Raw genomic sequence first — 15,001 nt, forward strand, 5'->3', positions numbered from 1 at the left:
TTCATTCATAGGACAGGGGCATCACAGCCAAGCCCAATTCTGATTTAGTGTGACCACTTTATTTTATGTGTACTTTGCAGCAATGATCTGACTTTTTAGAAATGTTTCCATGGAGTTTGAGTGTCCGTGGCAAGACAAGCAGTTATTTCTCATGACCCATAGCCTTTGAGGAAGGGAGGACGGACTAGTAACCCACAGCCTCCTGATCTCACAACATGATCAACTTTGAGCGGAAGCCCAGAGTTGCAGTGCCCACTTTTGCCTGGTTGATTTTAGCCTCACTGCAAATCCTCTTGCAAGGATGCCTACTTTGAAGCTGAGTCTCTCTCTCTCTCACTGCAAGCCACCAGGTCATCTCATCTGCCCTGAAGCTCTTCAACCATGTCCTGAAACAGACTCGCTGTCCTACCTGCTAATCTTCCTTCCTACCTATCCACTCCACCCTCCTCTCCAGCCTATCACCTTTATCCCCACCTCCATCCACCTATTGGACTCTTAGCTACCTTCTCCCCAGCCCGACCCCCCTCCAAATTTGTATCTCCACCATGGAGGCTCCCAGCCTCATTCCTGATGAAGGGCTCCTGCCCGAAACGTCGGTTTTCCTGCTCCTTGGATGCTGCCTGACCTGCTGTGCATTTCCAGCCCACTCTAATCTTGACTCCGATGACCAGCATCTGCAGTCCTCACTTTCGCCTAGAGTGGTCTGGAGTCAAGGCCTGATGCGGACTGGAGGCTAGCTACCAGTGTGGCCTGGGTTGGAAGACTGGTGTTCTGAACTTTTATTTCTGCAGTGCTGGATTTTTTTATTTCTCTGTTTTCTAAGATCTTGTAACTAAAGAAGCTGTATCTGAGCACCTTTGTAGCTAAGATGCCGCTATGGTTGGCGACTTATAAACTTCTCACTGTATTCATAGAGTTATAGAGATGTACAGCATGGAAACAGACCCTTCGGTTCAAGTCATCCATACCGGCCAGATATCCCAACACAATCTAGTCCCACCTGCCAGCACTTGGCCCATATACCTCCAAACCCTTCCTATTCATATACCCATCCAGATGCCTCTTAAATGTTGTAATTGTACCAGCCTCCACCACTTCCTCTGGCAGCTCATTCCACACATATACCACCCTCTGTGTGGAAATGTTGTCCCTTAGGTCCCTTTTATATCTTTCCCCTCTCACCCTGAACCTATGCCCTCTAGTTCTGGACCCCCCCAGGGAAAAGACTTTGTCTATTTATCATACATTTGAGTACATGTGACAACAAAGCTAATTCAATTCAGATCAGAAAAATACTCTGGGGATAGCATTTCAAACAGCAGCATGGCAGCTGTCAGAATTTAAAATCAACTGATTATTAAATGGGATTTAAAAGCTGGCCTTACAGTCTGTACGGTTCACTAATGTATTTTAGGAAAGGAAATCTGCAAATCTGTGCCCGGTCTGGCCTCCATGTGACTCTAGAGCATGTCAATGTGATTGACACTTAACTGCCCTCTGAAATGGCCCTCATGAGACCACTCAGTTGTTTTAAACTGCTACAAAAATTCAAAAAGGAACATGTTTATCCTGCAGCACTGGCTGTACCTTAGTGAAATGCGGCTGAACAATAAGCTGCTGATTCCCACCAACGTGACTTAGCGGCACAGTGCTAATGTTGACTGCTAGACATTGTTATTTTGTTTAGAAAAGATTTGACTCATCTGGTCTTCATATTTAATCAAAAGGGTCTCTCTCTCTCTTTTCCTCCCATCATGATTTAGCCGAAAATGCTGAAAAACCTAAACTCTTAAATCCAACAGTGTGATTTTAAAAATGCTTTCATTGTTAAATACATCAGAATATTTAATTTTTTTTACCATTCCTAAGCAAAATAGGACTACTCTGTTTGGATTCAAGAGACCTAAGCTTTCCCATTGCTAAATTGAAAAGCTTCACCCAACTATACAATGTGGTGATAAAGTTTGGTGTCAGTTTGCCTTTGTCTTAGAAAATGATGGAGACTAAGATCACTTCCTTTTGAAGTTAATGTTAATGGATTCGCATGAAGACAGACAGTCTGGGGCAATAGGATTTGTTTTACTTTAGAGGAGCCAATAACCAAATGGTACTATCGGTACAGTATTAATCACAGTGTGGAAGTAGGCCATTCAGCCCATTGAGCCCACACCAACCCTGCATGCAGTATCCCACCATCCCTGTAGCCCTGCATTTCCCATAGCTTGGATATATGGGCAATTTAACATGTCTAATACACCTAACCTACACATCGTTGGACTGTGGGAGGAAACCAGACCATCCGGAGGAAACCCACGCAGACAATGGGAAAACATGCAAACTCCACAAAGACAGTCACCTGAAGCTAAAGTTGAACCTGAGTCCCTAGCGTTGTAAAACAACAGTGTTAACCATTGTACCACCATGTCACAATCTAGAGACCCAGATCATGATGTGAGTACCGTCACGGCTGATGGCGGAATTTGAAGTCAGTGAAAATCTGGAATTACGTGTCTAATGATGACCATGAATCCACTGTCAATTTGAAGCCATCTGGGTCACTAATATCCCTTTAGGGAAGGAAATCTGCCATCCTTACCTGGTCTGGCCTACACGTGACTCCAAGCCCACAGTAATTTGGTTGACCCTGAACTGCCCTCCAGGCAATTAGGGACAATAAATACTAAGGAAAAAAGTGAGGGCTGCAGATGCTGGAGATCAGAGTCAAAAAGTGTGGTGCTGGAAAAGCACAGCCAGTCAGGCAGCATCCGAGGAGCAGGAGAGTCAACATTTCGAGCATAAGCTTTCGACTCTCCTGCTCCTCAGATGCTGCCCTCTTAGCACCACACTTTTTGACAATAAATACTCGGTAAAAACAATGACTGCAGACCTCGTCAGCAACACTCATATCTGCCTGAAACGTCGACTCTCCTGCTCCTCGGATGCTGCCTGACTGGCTGTGCTCTCTTAGCACCACACTTTTTGACAATAAATACTCGGTAAAAACAATGACTGCAGACCTCGTCAGCAACACTCATATCATTAAAAAAACATTGTTCTGCTGTGAAGACCTGATGATCTGACTGGTCATCACAGTGGCTCAGTGGTTAGTACTGCAACCTCAGTGCCAGGGATCTGGGTTCAATTTCAACCTCGGGCGACTGTCTATGTGGAGTTTGCACATTCTCCCCGTATCTGTGAGAGTTTTCTCCGGGTACTCTAGTTTCCTCCCACAGTCCAAAGATGTGCAGGTTAGGTGAATTGGCCATGCTAAATTGCCCATAGTGTTAGGTGCATTAGTCAGAGGGAAATGGTCTGGGTGGGTTACTCTTCGGAGGGTCGGTGTGGACTTGTTGGGCCGAAGGGCCTGTTTCCACACTGTAGGAATTCTAATCTGATCACAACTGTGAATTAGGATTTTAGTGGTCTACACTGAGTTTGTTGTGACTGGGGATCACTGGGAGAAGGAAACCCAAAGAGCTGAAGCTGAAAATAAATGTTTCTAGTTTTGTATAAGAATTCTGGAGTCTTTATAAAGGTGCCCAGGTGTAGATAGAGTTGCACATGATTCAAGGTGACGTAAAATTGTTACAAGGAGTTACATGTAATGGTATATTCATGCATAGCACCTTTGCAATATTATTTGTATGTTCTGTGCTAGGTCCTTGTGTGGAATTGCAAGACCAGAAGGCCTAAGATTCGTTATTAATCCACACCGAGTTAACAGGTCCCTTCCAAATGATAATAGGAGAATTGTTGACCGTGAAGGGTTGGTGTGGACATGATGGGCCAAGTAGCTTCTTGTTGCACTGTATGCACTGTAACACTTGTGTGATTCTGTGAATCCCGGACTTACCACAGAGGGAGCAGAATCTATTTGTATCCACCTGTCCAGAGATCTCAGGCTGGAACATGCAGTATAGGTAATCCAAGTCCATCCTGACTTGGAAATATATTACCGTTCCTTCACTGTTTGCTGGGTCAAAATCCTGGACTTCCCTCCCAAAGGGCATTGTGGGTCAACCCACAGCACATGGACTGCAGCAGTTCAAGAAGGCAGCTCATCCCCACCTTCTCAAGGGCACTTGGGTATGAGCAATAAATACTAGCCTTGCCAATGACCACATTCTCTGAATGAATCAAAGTTAATCAGGAAAGGATGGGTCTTGCTATAATATCTTTCACAGTTGGACAGTTTGTCCAGCTTGATGTATGGGCATTGGGGATGTCCCCAGGAGGAGAAAAGAGAAAATCAGGGGGACCATGGAGCTATCTTTAACAATCCTTCGTTGACATTATTGGCTTCATGCTAAAGATGTGTTGGAAAAGGAGGATAAATACCAACAGAGAGGGCTGTTTGAGGGATAGAGATCACAGTCGTGCATTGGAAAATTTGAGGGAGGTGGGGTGAGGGGGAGGGGGGTGCGGTTGGAATTGCTTCTATGGAGAAAATTAGTTTAAAGATCTTGAGAATATAAAGGCTGCTCTCTTTAGCGCAGGTGTTGTGCGTGTCAGTTCCCAGGCTAGTTTATTGCTTGATTTCCCCTTCTCCCTCACAGCACCAGCTGTCTTTATATCATTTCCGTATGGCTCCTTTGTCTTTATAACAGGTTACAGATTTCTGTTTGTTCATGTTTGAACACATATTTGAATAAGTATTCACTTATTCCTGCATCGCATGATTGAGCATTCCTTGTGCAGGATGTGGACAGGTTTCACATTCTTGGCTGCCTGCATACTATCTCAGTATTCAGCTGTGTCAGCATGGTGAATCAAATGATTCAGCATATCCACATCACAATGCATCTCATTAGTAATGCTGCTTTCGATAAAGAAAGAAACAAATTCTATTTCTACAGTGTTTTATCAATTCTCTCAAATGCCCCCCAAAACTTCTCAGACAATGGACTGTGTTAACTATATTACCGTTGTAGCTAATCATGGCAGCTGTTTTGTACACAGTAAGCTCCCACAGACAGCAGTGAAATGAATGATTAGTTCATGGTGTTTGGTGGGGATGATGTTCACCAGAAACTGGAAGAGTACTCCTACTCCTCTTCCAAGATGGCTCTGAATTCTTTTACATCCACCCTGAGAGGGCAGATGGGAGTCTCAATTTAACATCATGTCCAAATGTCAGTGTACCTGATAGTGTAACACTTCCCTGATACTGCATGGGAGCCAGTCTGAATTTGATGCTCCAATTCTGGATTTTAATGCAGGGGCGACTGGCAGTTGAGGCTGTTTGCCTTCCAGCTGTCCCTCTCCAGTGTAAATGCTGGTGTTCAACTCCCTCTCCTCCACCTTCATCCACCCAGCTTTTGTCATGTGACTGTCTGAGGTTGGACTGTGGGCTACATGCTGCAGGACAGTGAACAGGAAGGGGAACTCCAGCCCCATTTATTCTCCTCTTGTGGACTTACTGTACTGAAGTTCACCCTGACTGGGATACAGCAAAGAGCAGTCTTGCAACCTGCAGCCTTCCATTGATTGATTTTTAGCATCACAGTTAAAAAAGTGTTATAATCAACATTTTCTCCTGCTCTAGTAGGTTCTCATTTTGTTTAGTAGGTTTGAGATGTTTGCCTGTAGCCTTCTCGAACATGAATTTACAAGTGAATTACAAAAAGGTGCATGGCGCATAAATTAGACTCCTTAATGATTTCTGAATTGCTTCCAACTCTCTTGATATTCCCTCTTCTAACACCCAGAGGGAAACAACTGGCTCTCTACTCTGATGCTGCAGAGACACCTTCTGATGCACGTCTATGCACACACTTACATCAATTTCTGAGCACATGGTTTTCCTCGCTCTATTCCTCTTGCCCCCCACCCCTAGATTTACCACCCGCAAGCTTTCTCTAACCCTTCTCCCGACGTTTTCACCCTGAGTTTTCTCCACTCCATCTCTGAGCTACCGTACAGGACACAGCCTCTCAACCTGCCCTCCTGTTATGTTACCAACTGATGATAACAAAACTGAACAACGGGGAGAGGCTGAACAGGCTGGGGCTGTTTTCCCTGGAACGTCGGAGGCTGAGGGGTGACCTTATAGAGGTTTACAAAATTATGAGGTGCATGGATAGGATAAATAGACCAAGTTTTTTCCCTGGGGTTGGGGAGTCCAGAACTAGAGGCCATAGGTTTAGGGTGAGAGGGGAAAGATATAAAAGAGACCTAAGGGACAACTTTTTCATGCAGCGGGTGATACGTGTATGGAATGAGCTGCCAGAGGATGTGGTGAAGGCTGGTACAATTGCAACATTTAAGAGGCATTTGGATGGGTATATGAATAGGAAGGGTTTGGAGGGATATGGACCGGGCGCTGGCAGGTGGGACTAGATTGGGTTGGGATATCTGGTCGGCATGGACGGGTTGGACCGAAGGGTCTGTTTCCATGCTGTACATTTCTATGACTCTAATTCTGATCCCAGAGTGAACCCTGGCTTTATTGACTATAAGTGTTATTTTTAGAATTTGTTTATCATGGTGGTCAGTCACTGAACGTATTCACGAAAGAACATCGACATTTATTACACAGAGGTAAGGAAAATATAAAGCTGTATTTGACAAATTGGAAATATCTGATCCTGAATAGCTGTAAAAAAAAATTCAACCCTTTTTCCCACCAGTATCTTTTCAGCAGTTTTTGTCAAACTTTAACCCACTGTGACGCCATTTCAATGTTTGAAATTTGTCAGCACCTTGGATGAAAGCTGGGAGGCGGGGGAGGAGAGAGGGAGAGATATGTGAGGGAGGGGCATAGACCTCCACAATAGCCAATACCTGTACTTCTAAAGAATGTGTGACCTAACTTGCTGTCGTAACCTCTGTTTGAGGAATCCTTCTTTATAGGCACTCAGTTCCAGTGATGTATCAGTCCTCTCTTCACACTCTCATTCTTACTCAACTGACAAGATCATAAGCACTTTCTTTCAGCGAATCTATGCGCAATCACCAAACGTGATTCTCTCCGTTACCCTGAGACAGACAAACACAGGCCAACTCACTAGAATTAGGGGGCAAAGCCTCAAAGTAAAGAGGTTCACAACAAAAAAAAAACTGCTTGTCTACCTCAAAATAAGGGGGAGCAGATTGAAGACTGAGCTGAGAAGGAACTTCTTCACCCAAAGTGTTGTGAATCTGTGGAATTCCCTGCTCAGTGAAGCAGTTGAGGCTACCACATTGAATGTTTTTAAGGCAAAGATAGATTTTTGAACAGTAATGGAGTTAAGGGCTATGGTGAGTGGGCGGGTAAGTGGAGCTGAGGTCATGAAAAGATCAGCCATGATCTTATTGAATGGTGGAGCAGGCTCGAAGGGCAGGACGGCCTACTCCTGCTCTTAGCTCTTATGGTCTTTCTGAGCTTTCTCCAGACATGTCTACTTGGACTGCTAAAGCACCTTAAATCTTCTTTCCAGCTCTGATGTTCTGGAAATTGTCTCTATATAGCAACATTTAAGAGGCATTTAGACAGAGATATGAATATGCAGGGAATAGAAGGACATGGGTCATGTGCGGGCAAGTGGGATCAGTTTGCAATGACATCATGATCATGCAGGCATGGTGGGCTGAAGGGCCTGTTCCTGTACTGTACTGTTCCATATTCGATGTAAAACTAAATGGTCTTTATGCTGTTAATGATCTTTTCTCTCTGAATTGGACTTGCTTGTGATCCCTCTCCATCTCTCTCACTGGCTCTTAAATGTTAAATTAATAAACTAATAAAGTTAGATATTATCTCACCAGGTAACTTTTCTAATCATTTATCTTAAGTCACATGATGTTTATGGAAGTGCTATTTTGACTCATTGCTGATCCTCAAAGTAACCTTCACAGACCTGAAAACCGAAAGCTCATTTACTTTAGAACTTACTTTAGAACCCTCATTTTCAAATAATATTATGGACCTTCAGCTTTCTCCTGCAAGGATCTCTATTCCCACTTCCTTTCCTGGCCTGAAGCTGTGGCTTCATATCTGTGTGAGATATGCTCAGTTTACCAATGCCTTCCCCCAGGCTGCTTCAGCTATGCAACTAGAAGGGCTTGTAGGGGATCATGAAGGTATTTGTGAACAATTCTGTTTTGCAGAGTATCACAACCCGACCAGATTACTTCAAAAAAAACAATAACTTGCACTGGTATTTGTGCTTTCTGTGTCATCTCACTAGGAACATACTGGAAGAGCTGTAAGGTTCATCCCCTGTGGTTATGTCCATTTGAGCAACTGGACAGGCCTCAGTTTAATATTTATTCAGCAACTCAACACCTCTGGAAGAGCGAGCTCCAGCTAGGTTTTGTCTTTATGCCGATTGACCTCTGACTCTGAGGTGAAAGTGCTGCCCCCCCGAGTCGTGCCTGGTGCAGCAGAGGTCCCTGAAATCATTACCATGGATTGTAACCCTGGGTATGTAGAGGAGTCTGATGCTGGTTGCTTATTTAGGTTTGATTTTTATTTCCCCGGTTGGGGGAGCGTTACCTGAATGGGCAGTGACGATCTGGAGATTACAGCACAGCCACATGAGCCACGAGTGATCCACTGACCCGCTGAGACTAGGCGGAAGCTCATCATCCTCTGTCAGGAAGCTTTCATTTTCACCACCCCCAATCACACTGGGGAATCCATGAAATACTGAACTTTCATTTACAATTCCCAAGCATCCCAGGAGCATTGTTGCTGCTCCAAAGTGTTGGTGAGCAGCAACACGTTCCTTTTTCAGTTTGACACAAACACAAAAACCAAGCAGGGATATTTCCCTCAACACGACTGGGATACCAGGCTGGGTAAGTAGAGAATCCTTGGGCCTCCCACAGGCCAAGTGAACACGTTCCAGTTCTAAAACTCTCCCCTATACTATACCTCAGAGGTGAATAAGGCTTAGCTGTAGCTGCATGTGGCTTTGAGGGAACTGCTTTTAAATCCACACAAAAACACATTCACTCATGTGCACACACACGCATATACACACTTGTGCGCGTACACACCCTCACACTCTCTCCTCTATCTCTCACACAGTCTCAATCTGTCACATGCTCATACACTCTCACTCACTCTCTCACGGATACAGTCTCTCTCACACATGCATGCACGCACACCCTCTCATGCTCACACTCTCATATACTTTCTTACTCACTCTCACACTGCCTCACCCTCTCGCACAGGCACATACATGCATACTCATATAGGCAACATCTGAGGAGCAGAAGAATCGATGTTTCGGGCAATAGCCCTTCGGATGCTGTGTGACCTGCTGTGCTTTCCAGCATCACTCTAATCTTGACTCTAATCTCCAGTATCTGCAGTACCCACTTTCGCACACACATACACCCACATGTGCACTCTCTCTCACACACACTTTCTCGCATTCTCTCTGTCACATACACATTACTACACACTCACACACATACTGTCTCATGCGTATTCTCATAGACACACATACACACACATTCTCTCACGCTCAGACACTGCTGTCGAAACGCTGAGTGGGAATTCCTGTACACAGCTAGCACTCGATCTGGGTCCCCTCTGATCCATTCCCATTGATTATTGCAGAGGAATCTCAGATCAACCGGACATTCATGCAGTGCTCCTCAATCTCTCAGACTGGGCCATCTTGCACTCATAGAGAGCCCATAAACCCAGACCTGTTTTATAAATTGCAGTTAGCTTCAGTAGAAATGGTCTAGGGAGGGCAGAGAAATGTAGTAGAGTTCTACATTTCTATCTGATGATTCCTGTCGGGTAAGGCTTTTATCTGATACAGACAGAATCTTTGTGCTGCCCCATGTAGCTCACTAACCTTCCAGTGATCACTTCAACTTTAAAATTCTCCTCCTTGTATTTTAATCTCTCTATTCCAACACACCCTCCTCCCTTTTTAGTATAGCACCAACCCATGTAGTACTTCCTTTGAACAGTCTCTGCTACACATTGCTCTTCTGTGTCTCCAATGGAGGATTTTCCTGAAATCCCGTCAGTCTTCCTCACTTCCTGAATGGCCCTCTTGTGAATTCCATTTCTTTGGCCAGCTTTGATCAGACCACCGATATCTCCTTTTCCAGCTCGCCATCTGTTCTTTTCCTTCTGCTGGTGTGAAGCACTTTGGGACTTCCTAATGTCAGAGACATTGTATGCTCGAAATGGTGCTGCTGCTGCTATTGGTGGTTGTTGAAACTGTCCAAACTTACACAGGATGGCAACTGCCCAGGTTACCAGAGAACAGCTGCTGCCAGGTGAACCATACCTTGGCATGGGGCCCAACTGTCAGGGGAGGGAGAGAGAATGGTAGCGGAATGGCTTTACTTCAGGTACACTTCACTGTGTCCCTACGTGATGCACATTCCAACTGCGGCACAGCGTGAAGCCTGCAATACACTTGAAACAAATGGGATCATGTTAGCATCTTCTTTTAAACAGGTGTTCCTATTGACTGATTTCTGAAGTGATTTGCAGATTAGACAGTGCTTAGACTTTTAGATTATTTCAACAACAATTTGCATTGATATAGGACCTTTCATTTAGGGGTATTATTTAGCAAGTGCTATGACACTGAACCATATCAGATGTATGAGGAGAGTTTCTATCATCTTGGCCACCGAGTGTCTTAATTTCAGAAAGGGAGGCAAAGAGATCAAAGAAACCAGAGAAAGACTTGGCTTTATGTAACCCCAGTCAACTACCTTGTAACGTTTAACACAGCAGTGTACTCACACATGGCAAGCACTTAAGAAAGGCAATGTGATAATGACCAGATCTGTTTTTGTGAGGTTGATTGAGGCTTTATTCCTCTGCTGCTCTTTTCCGTAGATCTTTTACGTCCATTTTGAAGAGCAGATGGAGTTCTCTCAGTTGGTTCAACTCATATTTGACAACAACGTCTCCAACAAAGTGGTAGTCCCTCACTGAAGAGTCAGCCAAGGTTTTTGAAATCTCTGGGAAGGAACTCAAGAGTTTGAAGCTGTTTATTGGTGGGATGAGTAAAATTAGAGATGTGGAAGAGATGAGAATTGGTCGAACTCGGATCTCAAAGGGCTGTATGGCTGAACAACCTTCTGAGGTTAGGGAAGAACAGGTGTGAGATAGGGTCTGGAAACAAGGTCTGGAATTGGAAATTGGAGGCGTTGCTGTATGGGAGCCATCAGGGGAGAGATATCTGATCAATACTTGATGTGACTTGGAGTATGGATGAGGTTTTCATCGGGCTCTCGTGTGTTGAAGATGGACAACAGAAAAAGATTGGAATAGTTGAGTCTGTGGGTAATAAAAGCATTCCCATGGGTTTCAGCAGCAGAAATGCTAAGGCACACAAACAGGACAGAACAGCTCACCCTGAGCATTCTCTTAAATCACTTCTCATGCCTTTGAAAATTCCTCTCTTCGTCTCCAGCTTGATCGCTGTGGGGGTGGGGTCAAGGTTGAAGAACCTCTTTGCTGGGATCCCACCAATTGCTTCCAGTGACTCCTGTCTGGGAATGATGTCAAGAGCTGAGCTGTGATTTTTTTCATTTTCAGTAGTACATCAACAATTGTACATATTTATGTAAATCTCTGTGTACCCTTGCTCTCTCACCATTATGTAACCATGCTAATTCTGAAAAGCACTGTTCCTCTGACAGTAACCTCCAACACATCTCCCCCACTCTCTGCCCACTAACGGACTGGAATAAGCAGCAGTCACTGCACAGAGACAGTGTTTGTAACTGGGTGAGGATCAGCCATTCAGTGTCCCTGTGCCCCGACTCTCTCCTTTGTCCTCATTTCTCCAAACATTACCCTGTCAGCTTTTCAGCCGACACGTCAGCTTGTTACACAAAGAGAAAAATCACCCTTTTCACAGCCATTTCAGGCTGTCAGTCAGTTGGCAGAACAATTGACAGCTGCTTCACCCAGCATTTTTGAACTGTTGATTCCAGGCAAACCTGAAGCAAACATTTTCAGACCAGCTGGTACCTTCAGAAAATCAAGATTCAGATGGTTTTATTCAGTGTTTATCTCCAAATAAAGTTGCCAAACGTAAATTTCTGGAAAGGGGCATCCCCAGTCTTTGCCTCCCATGAGTGTTTCCTTTCTTTGAGCTTAGCTGCTGTTGTAATTTTGAAGTAAGGAGAATTCTCTGATGTGAGGTGAATGGTTGCATTCTTAATGCTGCTGAGTGAGCTCAGAGTCATGAGACTTGGGAATGACCTGAAACAAGTGATGATCTGTCCTCCATCTAGCAGTATTTGGGATTTTACTAAAACATGCTGTCTTTGATTGTGATTTGACCTTATTTTCTGTGCATTACAGGAATTTACCTGTGCATGTTTATTAACAATCTGAAAGAAGTTGAGGATCCTGAGTATGCAACAAAGTAGACAAAAATCCCACCAAAGTTAAGGCAGATGGTATTTACTGAGAAATATGAGAATCTTGGTGATGGCCGTCTTCTCTCAGTTTCACCTCGGCAGTCAGGTTTCCATTCCTGACGATAATGTTTATGCTTTGAGAGTGTGTTGCTGGGAAAGCACAGCAGGTCAGGCGGCATCCAAGGAGCAGGAGAAACAACGTTTCAGGCATAAGCACAGACTCTTGACTCTGATCTCCAGCATCTGCAGTCCTCACTTTCTCCTAGATAATGTTTATGCACTTGGTATACTGTGAGGAAAGTCATAATGTATGTTTCTAAAGGGTTAGATATAGAATCAAGCTCCATTTATTGTCCCCATCAAACACTCCCAGAACAGAGACAGAACAGTACTAGACACACAGTAAAACTTCCTCTACACTGTCCGTATCAAACCGTCCAAGACAGGGACAGCACAGGGCTAGTTACAGAGTGAAGCTTCCTCTACACTGTCCCCATCAAACACTCCAGGACAGGGACAGCATGGGGTTAGATACAGAGTAAAGCAACTTCTACGCTATCCGTATCAAACACTCCCAAGACAGGGACAGCATGGGGTTTGATACAGAGTAAATCTTCCTCTCCACTGTCCCCTATCAAACACTCCCAGGACAGGGACAGCACGAAGTTAGATACAGAGTAAAGCTCCCTCTACACTGTCCCCTATCAAACACTCCCAGGACAGGGACAGCACGGGGTTAGATACAGAGTAAAGCTCCCTCTACACTGTCCCCATCAAACACTCCCAGGACAGGGACAACACAGGGCTTGTTACAGACTAAAGCTGCCTCTACACTGTCCCCATCAAACACTCCAGGATATGTGCTGTGATTGGGAGATTTTGTGCAAGGATAAAGAACAAACTTATCTCCAAACACAAATCAATTTTCTAGTTAAACCGTAAGGGGCTAAATTCCTGAAAAGCTGCTTCCCAATTAAACAAACTGCCACAGGCCTTTCAGATAACCTTGGAAATTAATTATACAATGAAGCAGCAGTCCTGAGGAAACACAGAGCTCTCCGATCTATCACTCTGTGTCAGCCAGTCTGTGCCTGCCTTTCTGACAGCAGCATGGAGCAGTCCCCCTCATTAAGCACAGATCATTTCCTAAGTGAGTTAATTAGGAGCTGGTGTCCCTCGGGTGCCTTGGCTTTGTAGTTTCTCTGATACTGTGTGAACAAGAGCTGCCAATCACGCCAATAAAATGTAATCTCCAGACCAGCTCCTCCTGCAGTGACACATGGTGTTTTCCTGCCCCTGCTCACTGACAAGGTCCATCAAGTGAGAGTCGGCCTGGTGAATAGTGTTGAGATGATTTCTCTTGGTGAAGCTAGTAATGTTCAGTCTGATGAAAGGTCACAAATGTGAACCTTTTAACTCTATTCCTCTCTTCACAGATGACACTGGAACTGCGCAACGTTTTCTGTTCCCATTTCAGATTTCCAAAATCTGCAGCTTTTTATTTTTGTCTTGTTCCAGTGGTCAAAGTGTATTTTTGTTATCTCCAGACACGTCTCTCCCACTGCTCACTTCATCAGCCTTTCCACCAGCGCAGCCTCGTAAACCGAGATCATGCCTCAGCTATGGACAGTACACTTCCCTTTTATACCCCACTCTAATATATTCACTTTTCAGTTGAAGCCCATCTCTCTAGTGTCTTATTCACACACACTAATACTGAGCTATGTTTGAACACGCTAGATATACCACCTCACAGATTAGTCAAAACATTGACCATGTTTAAATTGATTATTTTTCTGTTGTACATTTAAAACTTTCACGCAGGTATAACTTCAGGACCACTGAACCCGCTTTAATGTGAAACAGGAGCAACAGGATTATTACTTTGAAGTGTACAATTCAGTCCACCCTTTGATTTTGGTCTGAATATTAAAGGCTCAAACTGAAAACGCCAACTCAAAGACTAATTCTCCTTTCTCTTCCAGACTTCGGCCCCTGATTTCTTCAGTACCTTCGAAAAAACCAGCAAATAACCCGGTAACAAGCCCTTACTCAGTTTTTATGGATTTTTAAAATGTCAAATCCTCTTACCATGGTTTTGCTGATTCCACTGATTGGGGGGTCAGTGCTGAGGGATTGCAAACATTGGAGGTGACTGCTGAGGGACTGCAGACATTGGGGGTCAGTGCTGTGAGACTGCAGTCATTGGGGGTCAGTGCTGTGAGACTGCAGTCATTGGGGGTCAGTGCTGAGGGACTGCAGAAATTGGGGGTCAGTGCTGTGGGACTGCAGTCATTGGGGGTAAGTGTTGAGGGACTGCAGACATTGGGATCAGTACTGTGGGACTGCAGACATTGGGGTCAGTACTGTGGGACTGCAGTCATTGGGGTCAGTACTGTGGGACTACAGTCATTGGGGGTCAGTGTTGAGGGACAGCAGACATTGGGGTCAGTACTGTGGGACTGCCGTCATTGGGGCGTCAGTATTGAGGGACTGCAAACACTGGGGGTCAGTGCAGAGGGACTGCAGACATGGGGGTCAGTGCTGTGGGACTGCAGTCATTGGGGGGTCAGTATTGAGGGACTGCAGTCATTGGGGGTCAGTGTTGAGGGACAGCAGACATTGGGGTCAGTACTGTGGGACTGCCGTCATTGGGGCG

General features: G+C 44.7%; 1 protein-coding gene across 2 annotated transcripts in view; it reads left to right on the top strand.

Moving 5' to 3' along the window:
- Window positions 1–15,001, top strand: part of brf1b (BRF1 RNA polymerase III transcription initiation factor subunit b) — a 466,828-nt gene that overhangs the window by 443,554 nt on the left and 8,273 nt on the right. For both annotated transcript variants that reach the window (XM_043696898.1, XM_043696899.1), the window contains one exon: window positions 14,328–14,379. In XM_043696898.1, the coding sequence (XP_043552833.1) occupies window positions 14,328–14,379 (52 nt within the window). The remainder of the gene's footprint in view (window positions 1–14,327; window positions 14,380–15,001) is intronic.

This window comes from Chiloscyllium plagiosum, chromosome 10 (assembly GCF_004010195.1).
Source record: "Chiloscyllium plagiosum isolate BGI_BamShark_2017 chromosome 10, ASM401019v2, whole genome shotgun sequence".
Classification (NCBI taxonomy): domain Eukaryota; kingdom Metazoa; phylum Chordata; class Chondrichthyes; order Orectolobiformes; family Hemiscylliidae; genus Chiloscyllium; species Chiloscyllium plagiosum.